Source organism: Octopus bimaculoides, chromosome 22 (assembly GCF_001194135.2).
Source record: "Octopus bimaculoides isolate UCB-OBI-ISO-001 chromosome 22, ASM119413v2, whole genome shotgun sequence".
NCBI lineage: Eukaryota > Metazoa > Mollusca > Cephalopoda > Octopoda > Octopodidae > Octopus > Octopus bimaculoides.
In genome coordinates this window covers 30,398,603-30,410,705 of record NC_069002.1, presented here as the reverse complement: position 1 = coordinate 30,410,705, position 12,103 = coordinate 30,398,603, and the positions used below count along the sequence as shown (strand labels likewise).

Genomic DNA, 12,103 nt, shown 5'->3' with positions numbered 1-12,103 from the left:
GGGGGGGGGGCGTGTAGCTTAGTGGTTAGATTATTTGGCTCATGATGATAAGGTCGTGAGTTCAATTCCTGGCAGTGCATTGTGTCCTTGAGCAAGACACTTCAAGAATGTTCTTGAAGTTGAATACCCCATCCTGCTCAAAAGGTCCTTGAATAAGGATTGTTTAAGGATATTGAACGAAACACCCCTGTTTCCAGAGGTGAATCATTCAAAGTCTAAAGAATTCCTCTCAACACATGGCTATGATGCTCCCCCACTACTTCTGCTCATGATCAGAGATGCACATATCGTCAGCCACCAAGGGACATGCTCAGCTGGGTAAGGTCAAACAACTGAGAAGCAAATCTGTGGTATTGAGCAGAATATTTGCTGTAGCCTATCTTTTATACCAAGACAAAACAATGTACATGATAACACTTCCAGTTATTATTATTTTCTTCTTCTCACAGTACATTCTTGGAATTGGACGTTTGTTGTTTGAAGTGATGAAAGGTGTGCAACAACATATGCACTCTTGTGCAGAAACGGTGAGACTTCATTTATTTCATTCATTATTTTGGTTTCCTTTGATTGCTATGCATACAGTACCAGACCTGTTATCTGGCTTCCAGAAATCCTAGAATACTGTGCAATATACTGTACCCTATATTGAATAAACAGACCCCATTTTTGAAGCTGGTTAATTTGCATATAATGTGTTAAAATAAAATGTTAAATCTCTGAATGAGGTATAAACAGTAACTGCATGACAACGTGAAGTATATTTGCCACTTAAATGTGGCTAAACCCTAAGGGTGAATGTTACTGTTGCTTTTAGCCCCAGGAGAACAGCCAGCTGGAGGAGATGTTCTCCTGGAGCTAAAAGCAACAGTAACATTGTAACATTCACCCTTAGAGTTTAGCCACATTTAAGTGGCAAATATACTTCATGTTGTGTTAAAATAGTTTTATTTATTTTTCTAAGGGGATTGATAAAAGTTAAACATACCCTGCATTAGAATTGTAGCAATTTGTACCTGTATGTATTAAATAGAATCATGGCCTTCATTTTTCTTCTTTTAATTTTCATCTTATAATAAACGTCCTTATAAACTGTGTACAGGGTATTGTATGATATATTTTAAGAGTTTTAAATGGATTGATAGATATCAAACAAACTCTGCTTTCGAAGTGTAATAATTTGAATCTGTCTGTTAAATATAGCTTTGCTCTTTATTTTTATTTTATATTGTAAGTAAAAGTACAGGCATGGCTGTGTGGTAAGAAGCTTGCTTCCTGACTACATAATTCTGGGTTCAGTTCCATTGCCTGGCACCTTGGGCAAGTGTCTTCTAGTATAACCCTCAGGCCAACCAAAGCCTCGTAAGTGAATTTGGTAGATGGAAACTGAAAGAAGCCTGTTGTATATGTGTGTCTTTGTGTCTGTGTTTCTCCTCCACCACTGTTTGACAACCAATGTTGGTGTGTTTACATCCCTCTAACTTAGCAGTTTGACAAAAGAGACTGATAGAATAAGTATCAGGCTTTATAAATAAGCACAGGGTTCGATTCATTCAACTAAAAATTCAAAGTGGTGCCCCCAGCATGGCCGCAGTCTAATGACAGATAAAAGATTAAAGGTATATATTTCAACCGTCTCCAGAAAACCAGAAATGTGGGCCACTTCTGATCCTAAGCCTGTCAGATATTTTGGTCTGGTACTGTACTTAAAGCAATCTAACTGTACATTACAAAAGTACCTTTAAAAGTAAGATTAAGTGTCAACTTTCTGGTGCAGTTCAGTTGTGTCTAGCTTGCTGCTATATATAGGTACTAATCACCACTGCTGAAGCCAGTGGGAACACAGTGTTATAGACGACTGTTTCCATAGTTCATAATACTCAGTTGCTAGTTCTTTCATGAACTGTTGAAGTGGAGGCAGTTATCCATTCCCCAGTCTTCTGCTATTTACCCTGGACCCTATTAACCCTTTCGATACCAACCTGGCTGAAACCGCCTCTGGCGCTATAGTACTAATGTCTCGTTTTCGTAAGTTCTGAATTAAAATCTTCCACCAAACCTTAGTCACAATTTATGTTCTCAACACTAGCTGAATGATAACTAAGTTATTTTACTAAATTCTTTGTTATATTTAAAATTAATTGAAAGAAACACAGAGCATCTCAACAGAAATACGGTAACAAAAGGGTTGAAATATACAATAGAGAAACAATTCTTAACTCTTTCGATACCAACCTGCCTGAAACCGGATCTGGCTCTGTAGTATAAATGTCTTGTTTTCAAAAGTTTTGAATTAAAATCTTCCACCAAACCTTAGTCACAATTTATGTTCCTAACACTAGCTTAATGATAACTAAGTTATTTTACTAAATTCTTTGTTATATTTTAAATTAATTGAAAGAAACACACAGCATCTCAAAATAAATACTGTAATGAAAGGGTTAAACATTACTCATCATCATCATCATCATTTAATGTCCACTTTCCATACTGGCATGGGTTAGATGGTTTAACTGGAACTGGTAAGCAGGAAGGCTGTACCAGGTTCCTGTCAGATTTGGCTGGGTTTCTACGACTGGATGCCCTTCCTAATGCCAACCTGTACTGCATATAAAAAAAATAAATTAACAGTTACAGCTGAACATAAAGTAAGTATTCATGATAGTGGAAGATATCCTACATCCTCACAGCAATAAAACACGTAAGAAAAAACAAAAAAAAAAAACTTATGGGAGACTCAACTTCATATAGATGACCCAGGGTAATATGTTGAGACTTTTGTGGAATAAAGATTACGTCTTGTATGTCATGAAATATGGCAATTCTTTTGTCTTGGAATTCCTTGTTTTTACCATAATATCTCTTTTACTATTTCCAGATATTTCCACTGATTCTAAGAAGAATCGGTCCACATTCTACGAGCAGTGACTCCTCTGAGTCTCCAATATTTATCAAAGCTAAAGCTTGTATTTCTCACACGATGTCTGCAATGTCAGAGCACGTATCTGGAGCCAACCATTTGGATCCACTTTGGCCAATACTTTTGGTAAGTCATAGAATTGTCTGTCTTTGTCATATTTGGTTTGTGTGTTCAGTTTCTTTATTTACGGTAGCAGTGGTTAGTATCTGTAGCAGAGATTGCAGATGGTCAAGATGGTAGGAGAGTGTCCAGCCATCTGAAAGAGATACAAGTCACAAAACTAGAGTAGCTAGACGTGGGGCCACCAGTGTTAGGATGCTAGGGTTGACAGACACACACACATACATCTTTTATTTTATTTGTTTCAATCATTAGACTGTGGCCATGCTGGGTGGACTGTTAATGTGCTAGAAGATCACATGTAATGCGTCTACTAAGACTGAATTGTTCTCAAAGGAAATTTAGCGAAGTAACAAAACGTATACGGCCAAGACAAGTGAAAATTACATAAATACATACAAAGTTACCTGCAAACTAGTTTCGAAATTAATATTCCCTTACCGAAAATATCTGTTTCTCATCAGTACGGACTGCCAAATCAATATAATTCTCAGAATCGTATACTCGTTGTTCTCCACGAATGAAGAATGTGCACACGGTTCTGTTAATTATATTTATGGTAAGATTCAAAAGTCTTCGTTTTGGTGCGCTAAATCCGGAAATATCTGTGCAGAAAATGGTTTCCGCATCGAATATACCAACTTTGAGAACGTGGTTATGGTTAATTAAATTAAAACAGTAGGGTAAAAAATTGGATATTAATTAATATCAATTTAATACCAGGGAACAAGCACATTAAAAGAATCAGGGAGATTCAGAAAAAATATCTGAAACTTAGCAGTACGGTAAAAGATACTGATAGAATAAGTACCAGGTTTTTTTTAAAAAAATAAGTACTGGGGTTGATTTATTTTACTAAAATTTCAGAAGGTGGTGCCCCAGCATGGCCACAGTCTAACGACAGAAACAAGTAAAAGATAAAATAGATATTTTAAAGAATGAGACAGTCATCTCCTCCACTGATTGTTCTGTTCTGTTTGTTTATTTATTTTCCAGTCTCATGTAAAGTTACGCCAGAAACTGTGGATTGAAAACAGTGACCAGCATCAGCCCATAGCCTACTTATTGGAACTGTTGTTAGTGTGGCTGGACTTCAAACGTGGATCTCTTGTAAATAACCCAGACGCAGTTGCTGAGGTAAGTCATTTCCTTATGTAAACCCCCTTTCGGTAACGACCTATCCACCCGATGGTGCTCTAAACCTCACCGAAATCCACCCTTATTGCGCTAATGTAAGATGTTGTCATCCAGGGTTGAATCTTTTTATCTTTTGGCATTCAGGGTTGGTGGGAAGCATGTGTGTACATAGGAGTTCAGTATAATACTGTACCAGTTATATACTGAGGTTCAATCCAGTTGGTTGTTCCCACCTCTATACACCCCCCTCCACTCTAACTGGCATGACTGCAGCAGTAGAAAGAATTATTATTGTTAAGGTAGCATGCTACCAGAATCGTTAGCACATTAGACAAAATGATTAGAAGCATTTTTCTGATTCGTTATGATCTGAGTTCAAACCCCATCAAGGTCGACATTGCCTTTTGATCCTTTCGTGGCTGATAAAATAAAGTATCCTGGGAGTTGATGTAATGAAGCCTCCTGCCACTAAAATTTCAGGCCCTGTTCCTTTTGTACAAAGAATTATTATTCCTTATTGTCAGACGGTAAGGAGAAAACTAAGGTCCGAGATATCTGGCATACTGAAGATGACCCGTCCACCACAGCAGAGTTGATACTGGTACTGATGCTGCTAAAAAGCACCCAGTACACTCTGTGGAGTGGTTGGCACTAGGAAGAGCATCCAGCCATAAAAACTATCCCAGAACAGACAATGGATCCTGGTGTGAGCCCCTGGCCTTACCAGTTCCAGTAAAAACAATCCAACCCATGCTAGCATGAAAAAATGGATGTTAAGTGGCTGTGACAGGGTCAAGGAGGAGCTGGCAGAATCATTAATGCATTGGCCAAAATGCTTAGCAGCACTTCTTCCAGATCTTTACATTCTGTGTTGAAATGCTGCCAAGGTTTCGTCCATGTTTCCATAGATGAATTAGCCAGACCCCAAAGAATTCCTCTCAACACATGGCTATGATGCTCCCCCACTACTTCTGCTCGTGATCAGAGATGCACATATCGTCAACCACTAAGGAACATGCTCAACTGGTTATGGTCAAGCAACTGACAAACAAATCTGTGGTATTGAGCAGAATATTTGCTGTAACCCATCTTTTATACCAAGACAAAACAATGTAAATGATAACACTTCCAATCAGTTAAGATCAGAAGCCATTAGAGCCACTGCCTGGTACTGCATCAGGGTATATATTATCATTAATATTCCTTCGTAACATAGTGTAGGTAAAAATGCATCGGAGTCTTTAGTCATCTGTCAAGTCACAACAAGGATCTCAGACAGATAATACTTTCCTTAAGATGTGCCCAATAAGGCTGCTTTTTGCAAGACATCAATCTTGCATGGGATTTCCAGTTGCCTTAAAAAGTCTTGAAGTTTTAATAGGATTGAACCCAACGCTCCGATCACCACTGGTATCACTTTTACATTACCCTCTTGCATTCCCTACAGTCTTACCATTTCCACTTCCAATTCGGAGTACTTGGTGATTTTTTTCAACCTATTTACTCACAACATTCATGTCATTTGGTAAGGCTACATCAATGATCTGACAGTATTTGTCTCTCTTATTCAATATGAATTATTATTATTATTATTATTATTATTATTATTATTAAAGCAGTGGGCTGACAATTGTTAGCGTGGCAGGCAAAATACTTAGTGGCATTTCATCTGCCTTGATGTTCTGAGTTCAAATTCTGCCAAGGTCGACTTCTCCTTTCATTTTTCCAGGGTCCATAAAATAGGTACCAGTTGAGTACTGGGGTTAATGTAATAGACTTGCCCTCTCTCCCGAAATTACTGGCCTTGTGCCATAATTTGATGCCATCATTATTACTACTGTTGTTGTTGTTGTTGTTGTTGTTATGCTTCTTCATTTTCTCCTGCAGGTCCTTTGTACAGTTCTAAACAGCAGCCCCGACCTTCCAGAGGTTCTGCTCTCCAATACCCTCAACTGTGTCTCAAGCTTGCTTCAGGGTTGCCACGAAAAGCTCTCACCGTCCTCTCTTACCGAAGTCATTAATTTAGTAAGTATTTCAGGCATTGTGATGTAGTGGCCTTCATCTGGTCTTTTGTGAGTTTAGGTATTACAGATGTGGGAGTAAATGCAGGTAAAACAACTCCACTTGGATCTCCCCATCTCACAAGGCTTGGCTCTGATTGCTTTGGGATTCTAGTAAAAAACACATGCTCCCAGTTGCCACTCAGTGGGACTGAACCTGAAGCCACATGGTTGATAAGTAGACTTCTTAACCATACAGCCACGCCTGCACTAACACACACACACACACACACACGTATTATATTTATGTAATGGTTCTGGGTATTTGTTTACATCCTTGTAACTTAGCAGGCTGGCAAAAAGGGATTAATAGAATAAATATCAGTCTTAGAAAGAAATAAGTACTGGGGCCAATTTGTTTGATTAGAACACTTCAAGGCACTGCCCCAGCATGGCCACAGACTAATGACTGGATCAAGTAAAATTAAAATAAAAGAATATCAATTTAAAAATTAAAAAAATCAAATTTCATTTTTTAATTTTTTTTTTCTCCTTTTTTTAATCTTTTCCAGAGTTTTGGTCACAGGTTTCCATCAAATCAAATTTATCCGTTTGCAAAGACATTATTTACAGAACCATTTTTTGAAGAGGTCAGTATCTCCAACCATTTCTTATTCTCCATCTCGTCTCTAGAATCAAAGGGCCTTCGGGTTAACCTAGCAAAAACCAAAGTCTCAGTAAGTAGGAAGGCTGTCAAATCACAACCCCCTTCAGGTAGATGACCCTGCTCAATCTGTAGAAAAGGTGTGGGTAGAAACTCCATACAATGTACCCGGTGTAAGCTATGGATGCATAAAAGATGCAGCAATATCAAAAGAAGGTTAACCAGGAAAATAGTTTTTGTGTGTGGCAGATGCACTGGGGCAATAAACACTGAAGATGTACAGAAAACTGATTCCATCACATGCCAGGGAAAAAAACTAGAAGTAGTTAATAGTTTCTGCTACCCAGGCGACCAAGTCTGTTGTTGGAGTGGCTGCTCTGAGAGTGTAGTGACTAGAGTAAGAATAGCCTGGGCAGAATTCAGGGAGTTCCTACCTCTGCTGGTAACAAAGGGCCTCTCACTCAGAGTGAAAATTAGACTGTATGATACATGTGTGCGAACTGCCATGCTACATGGCAGTGAAACATGGGCCATGAATGCTGAGGACATGTGTAGGCTCGAAAGAAATGAAGCTAGTATGATCCACTGGATGTGTAATGTCAGTGTGCATACATGACAGAGTGTAAGTGTACTGAGAGAAAAGTTGTGCATAAGAAGCATCAATTGTGGTGCACAAGAGAGGCGTCTGCACTGGTATGGTCATGTGTTACATATGGATGAGGACAGCTGTGTGAGGAAGTGCCACTCCCTAACTGCTAGAAGGAACCTGTAGAGGAAGTAAACCCAGGAAGACATGGGATAAGGTGGTGAAGCATGACCTTTGAACATTGGGCCTCACAGAGGCAATGACTGGAGACCGGGACCTTTGGAGACCCGCTGTAATTGAGAAAACCTGGCAACTAAAGTGAGATCGCAGCCATGCATGTCTGGCCCCTGTTAAGAATACCCCTGATGTGTCAGGTGATATGATATGCTTGAGAAGACCTGTTGAGTCAAGAGAAACGAACATCGTAGCTGGGGCCAGTGCTCCCTGGCTGGCAGAATGTTTATAGTGATCAAATGTATGTGCTGTACATTAACTCATTCTCACCATCAAATCGATGTCACCTGAACAGGTGCAACAGGTGTACCACATGTCAGGTGTTGAAGTGATTGCAGATCATCAAGAGATGGAGTGTTTTGCTGAAGAACACAACACAGAACCTGATCAAGGAATTAAAACCATGATTTCGCAATCATGTGTGCTACACCCTAACCACTAGGCCTTGTGCCCTCACACAATAATAATAATAATCATAATAATAATTCATCCTTTCTGCTTTATTTTCAGTCTGTGTTAGCTTCTCTGATTGATTTTATTCAAAGTAAAATGGCTGACTCCCTCGACAGCACCAATACAGAAACCCTTATGTTTGTAACAGAGCTAATATCATCCAAGACTATTTCCATTTTTGATGCCAGTCATCTGGAACAACACAAATGTTATTTCATGGATTTCCGCACCTCTGTCAAACGGTAACTAGTTCCAACTTTTCTTTTCATAAGTAACTGACTTTGTACATGGTTTATAAATTTCTTGAGAAATTAATGGTCTGGTGTGATAAATTCTAGCAGCATTAATCTCTTTCGGTAGCAATAAACCTGAGACTGTTCCTGGATTCATGATACAAATTTCTTGTTTTAAAATAATCTAAATTAAAACCTTCCATCAAAAAATTTCCTGTTAATTTAAGTTCCAAACACTAACTTTTACAAGGCCAAAGTTGTTTTGTTAAATTCTTCGTTTTCAAAATCAGTTGAAATAAAGGCAAGGAATTTCAACTGAAATGGGTTGACAAAAGTGTTAAAGGTGTGGTACAGTAATTCTTGCTGTGTTAAGAATGTGGGGCAGTAAATTTTTGCAGTACTAAGGGTAGGATTTTTACAGTATTGAGGGTGTGGATTTTTCCAGTATTAAGAGCATGGATTTTTGAAGTAATAAGGGTGTGGATTTTCTCAGTATTAAGGGCAAGATTTTTGCAGTATTAAGAGCATGGATTTTTGCAGTATTATGGGTGTGGATTTTTACAATATTAAGGGTAGGATTTTTGCAGTATTAAGGGCATAGATATATAAATTCTTGTAGCATGAATGATTCTCATCTGATGGGCTTTCCATACAGGAGTTTCCATCTACCCAGTTTTACTCAGAAGGCTTTGTAGGGACACAGGGCTATGGTAAAAACACTTGCCTAGAATGCGACACAGTAGAATTGAACTTGAGACCTCAGGATGTGAAGTGTATGTCTTAACTATTTGGCCATGCCTGCATCTAGAAGGGTATGTTTGGAAAATACAAAACATTGTGGAATGGAACTTCAACAAGGATTACACCGTTCTTAGGAAGCACACATTTTTTCCTGCTGAATATTCATTGTTCCATCAATGTTCCAACCAAGGCCATTCTGTCAGTTTGATCGTAAATTCCATCTGTTCTAACAATATTTGTCTTTTTTTATTTTCCATTTTCCAAAGGTCTGCTGGTTCCAAAAAACAGTACACCTTTCAGGCGTATTTATGGGATTTACTTTCTCCAGACGATCTTGAAGATATCAATCAACTAACTCTACTGTGGGCTGCTTTGGTTTGCATTCCAAACATTCGGTAAATAGAATATCTATACTTCTATTGTCATTTTGTCCGTCTTTATGCTCTGAGTTCCAATTCCACCAAGTTTGACTTTGCCTTTCGTCCTTTTAGCAGGTGGGGGTCAATGAAGGAAGTACCAATTGAATTCTGGGATCAACATAATTGACTTACTGCCACCCCTGAACTTGCTGGCCTTGTGCCAAAATTTGAAACCATTATTATTATTATTTTTAAGGTGGTGAATTATCCGATTTGTAAGCAACACCAGACAAAATTCTTAGTGGCATTTTTGTCCATCTTTATGTTCTGAGTTCAAATTCTACTGAGATTGACTTTGCCTTTCATCCTTTCGGGGTCGATAAAATGGAGTACCAGTTAAGTACTGTGGTCAGTATAATTAACAAGCCCCCTCCTCCTGAATTTGCAGAGGTCAGCTTTGCCTTTCATCCTTTCAGGATCAATAAAATGGGGTATCAGTTACATACTGGGGTTGATGTAATCAGCTTGCCCCTCCCCTCAAAATTATGGGTCTTGTGCCCCAAATCTTCCTTTCACTTGAGGTGAGAGACTTTTGGTTGCTAACAGAGGTAAAAGCTCTCTGAATTTTCTCCATCCTATTTTAGCAATTACACTTTCCTTGGATCCTCCCCCTCCCCAGCTAATTAGGTCCTCTTATCTTGTTTTGACATAATGTGATGGTTGTAAACAAGTTTCACCATCATACCAGAAGTGTTGTTCGTTTCCAGTCTTATATGGAAAAGATGTCTGGCCGTGCAGAAGTATTATCTTACAGGTAAGGGTTGATGACAGGAAGGGCATCCAGTTGTGGAAAAGCTAAAGGCAACAAGGTAACGGTTACCTTCTTGAGTCATGGCGCCTCACAAGGGCCTGTTTCCTGGTTTCCATGACGTATATATTCCCCACCTGGACAGGACACTGGTCTGTCGCAGGATTACTCATTTTTGCCAGCTGAGTGGACTGGAGCAATGTGAAATGAAGTGTTTTGCTCAAGAATACAATGTGTTACCCGGTCCAGGAATTGAAACCACAATCTTACGATCATGTGTCCAACACCCTAACCACTAAGCCATGTGCTTCCACAGCAGAAAAACTGCCTCAAAGAGATTCTGTCTGATCTATGCAGAACATGGAAACATGGCCGTTAAATGACGAATAATTGTAACAATGTTTATTTCCAGGTGTTCTGATGCAGACTTTAGTGTTCTACAACATACAATTGATGGTCTTTGGTGCCAAGTGACTGAATCTGAAGAGACTTCACCAATCAAAGGTGAGATTATTTGTTATTTTCTTCTGGATTCTCCACCAAAATCTTGTTTAGATCCTGTTATATGGTTTGTGTGTGGAGGCGCAATGGCCCAGTGGTTAGGGCAGCGAACTCGCGGTCATAGGATCGCGGTTTCGATTCCCAGGCCGGGCATTGTGAGTGTTTATTGAGCGAAAACACCTAAAGTTCCACGAGGCTCCGGCAGGGGATGGTGGCGAACCCTGCTATACTCTTCCACCACAACTCTTTCTCTCACTCTTTCTTCCTGTTTCTGTTGTACCTGTAATTCAAAGGGGCCAGCCTTGTCACACTGTGTCATGCTGAATATCTGCGAGAATTACGTTAAGGGTACACGTGTCTGTGGAATGCTCAGCCACTTGCACGTTAATTTCACGAGCAGGATGTTCCGTTGATCGGATCAACTGGAACCCTCGACGTCCGTAAGCGACGGAGTGCCAACAACATATGGTTTGTGTTTCTTACAAACATAAAGATGTCAGCTTGGCTGAGCAGTGAAGTTTTCTCTGCAATCACAAGGTCCTGGGGTCATGGATGCTGTACAGCCCCTTATGCAAGTATCTTGTTTTGTGATCCCAGACCAACCAACGCCTTGTGAATGGATTACAGAAACTGAAACTGAAAGAAGCCCATTTCATATATATTTTGTGTATAATTCTGATGATTTATTTACCATTTTTAGAGCTACAACTGTCCATTCTTCACGAGGCGGCACTCTGTCTCCATTTTAACAGACTAAAGGAATTCTGGAATTGGATTACTTTTGATAAAATCAAATCTTTACTAAAGTAAGTTCTTTGTTGTATCCTTGTCTTATATTCTTAAGTTTGGTTTTACAGGTTTCTGTATATTTGGACAGATCCACTATCATCATTGTGTTTTCTATGTATCTTTATATTTTCTTTATTGTTATTATATTTCATCTTTCTTTGTTAAACCTTCTGTGACTTATCATCTCTCTCTCTATCTTTGTATATATATATATATATATATATATATGTATATAAGATCGTTGCCAGTGCCCCTGGACTGGTTCTTGTGCGGGTGGCACATGAGATGCACCATTTTGAGCGTGGCCGTTGCCAGTACCGCCTGGCTGGCTCCTGTAGGATTTTCGAGCGAGATCGTTGCCAGTGCCCCTGGACTGGCTTGTGCGGGTGGCACATAAAAGACACCATTTCGAGCGTGGCCGTTTTCGTGCGGGTGACACGTAAAAGCACCCACTACACTCTCTGAGTGGTTGGCGTTAGGAAGGGCATCCAGCTGTAGAAACTCTGCCAAATCGGACTGGAGCCTGGTGTTGCCATCCGGTTTCACCAGTCCTCAGTC

At 39.5% G+C, this 12,103-nt stretch overlaps 1 protein-coding gene across 1 annotated transcript in view; it reads left to right on the top strand.

Annotated features, from left to right (window-relative positions):
• The window catches only part of LOC106873497 (small subunit processome component 20 homolog), a 79,953-nt gene that overhangs the window by 7,701 nt on the left and 60,149 nt on the right, over nt 1-12,103 (top strand). Inside the window, exons 9-17 of the mRNA XM_052975687.1 lie at nt 450-527; nt 2,879-3,046; nt 4,037-4,177; nt 6,065-6,202; nt 6,750-6,827; nt 8,172-8,356; nt 9,355-9,483; nt 10,668-10,759; nt 11,457-11,562. Coding sequence (XP_052831647.1) covers nt 450-527; nt 2,879-3,046; nt 4,037-4,177; nt 6,065-6,202; nt 6,750-6,827; nt 8,172-8,356; nt 9,355-9,483; nt 10,668-10,759; nt 11,457-11,562 — 1,115 coding nt within the window. The remainder of the gene's footprint in view (nt 1-449; nt 528-2,878; nt 3,047-4,036; nt 4,178-6,064; nt 6,203-6,749; nt 6,828-8,171; nt 8,357-9,354; nt 9,484-10,667; nt 10,760-11,456; nt 11,563-12,103) is intronic.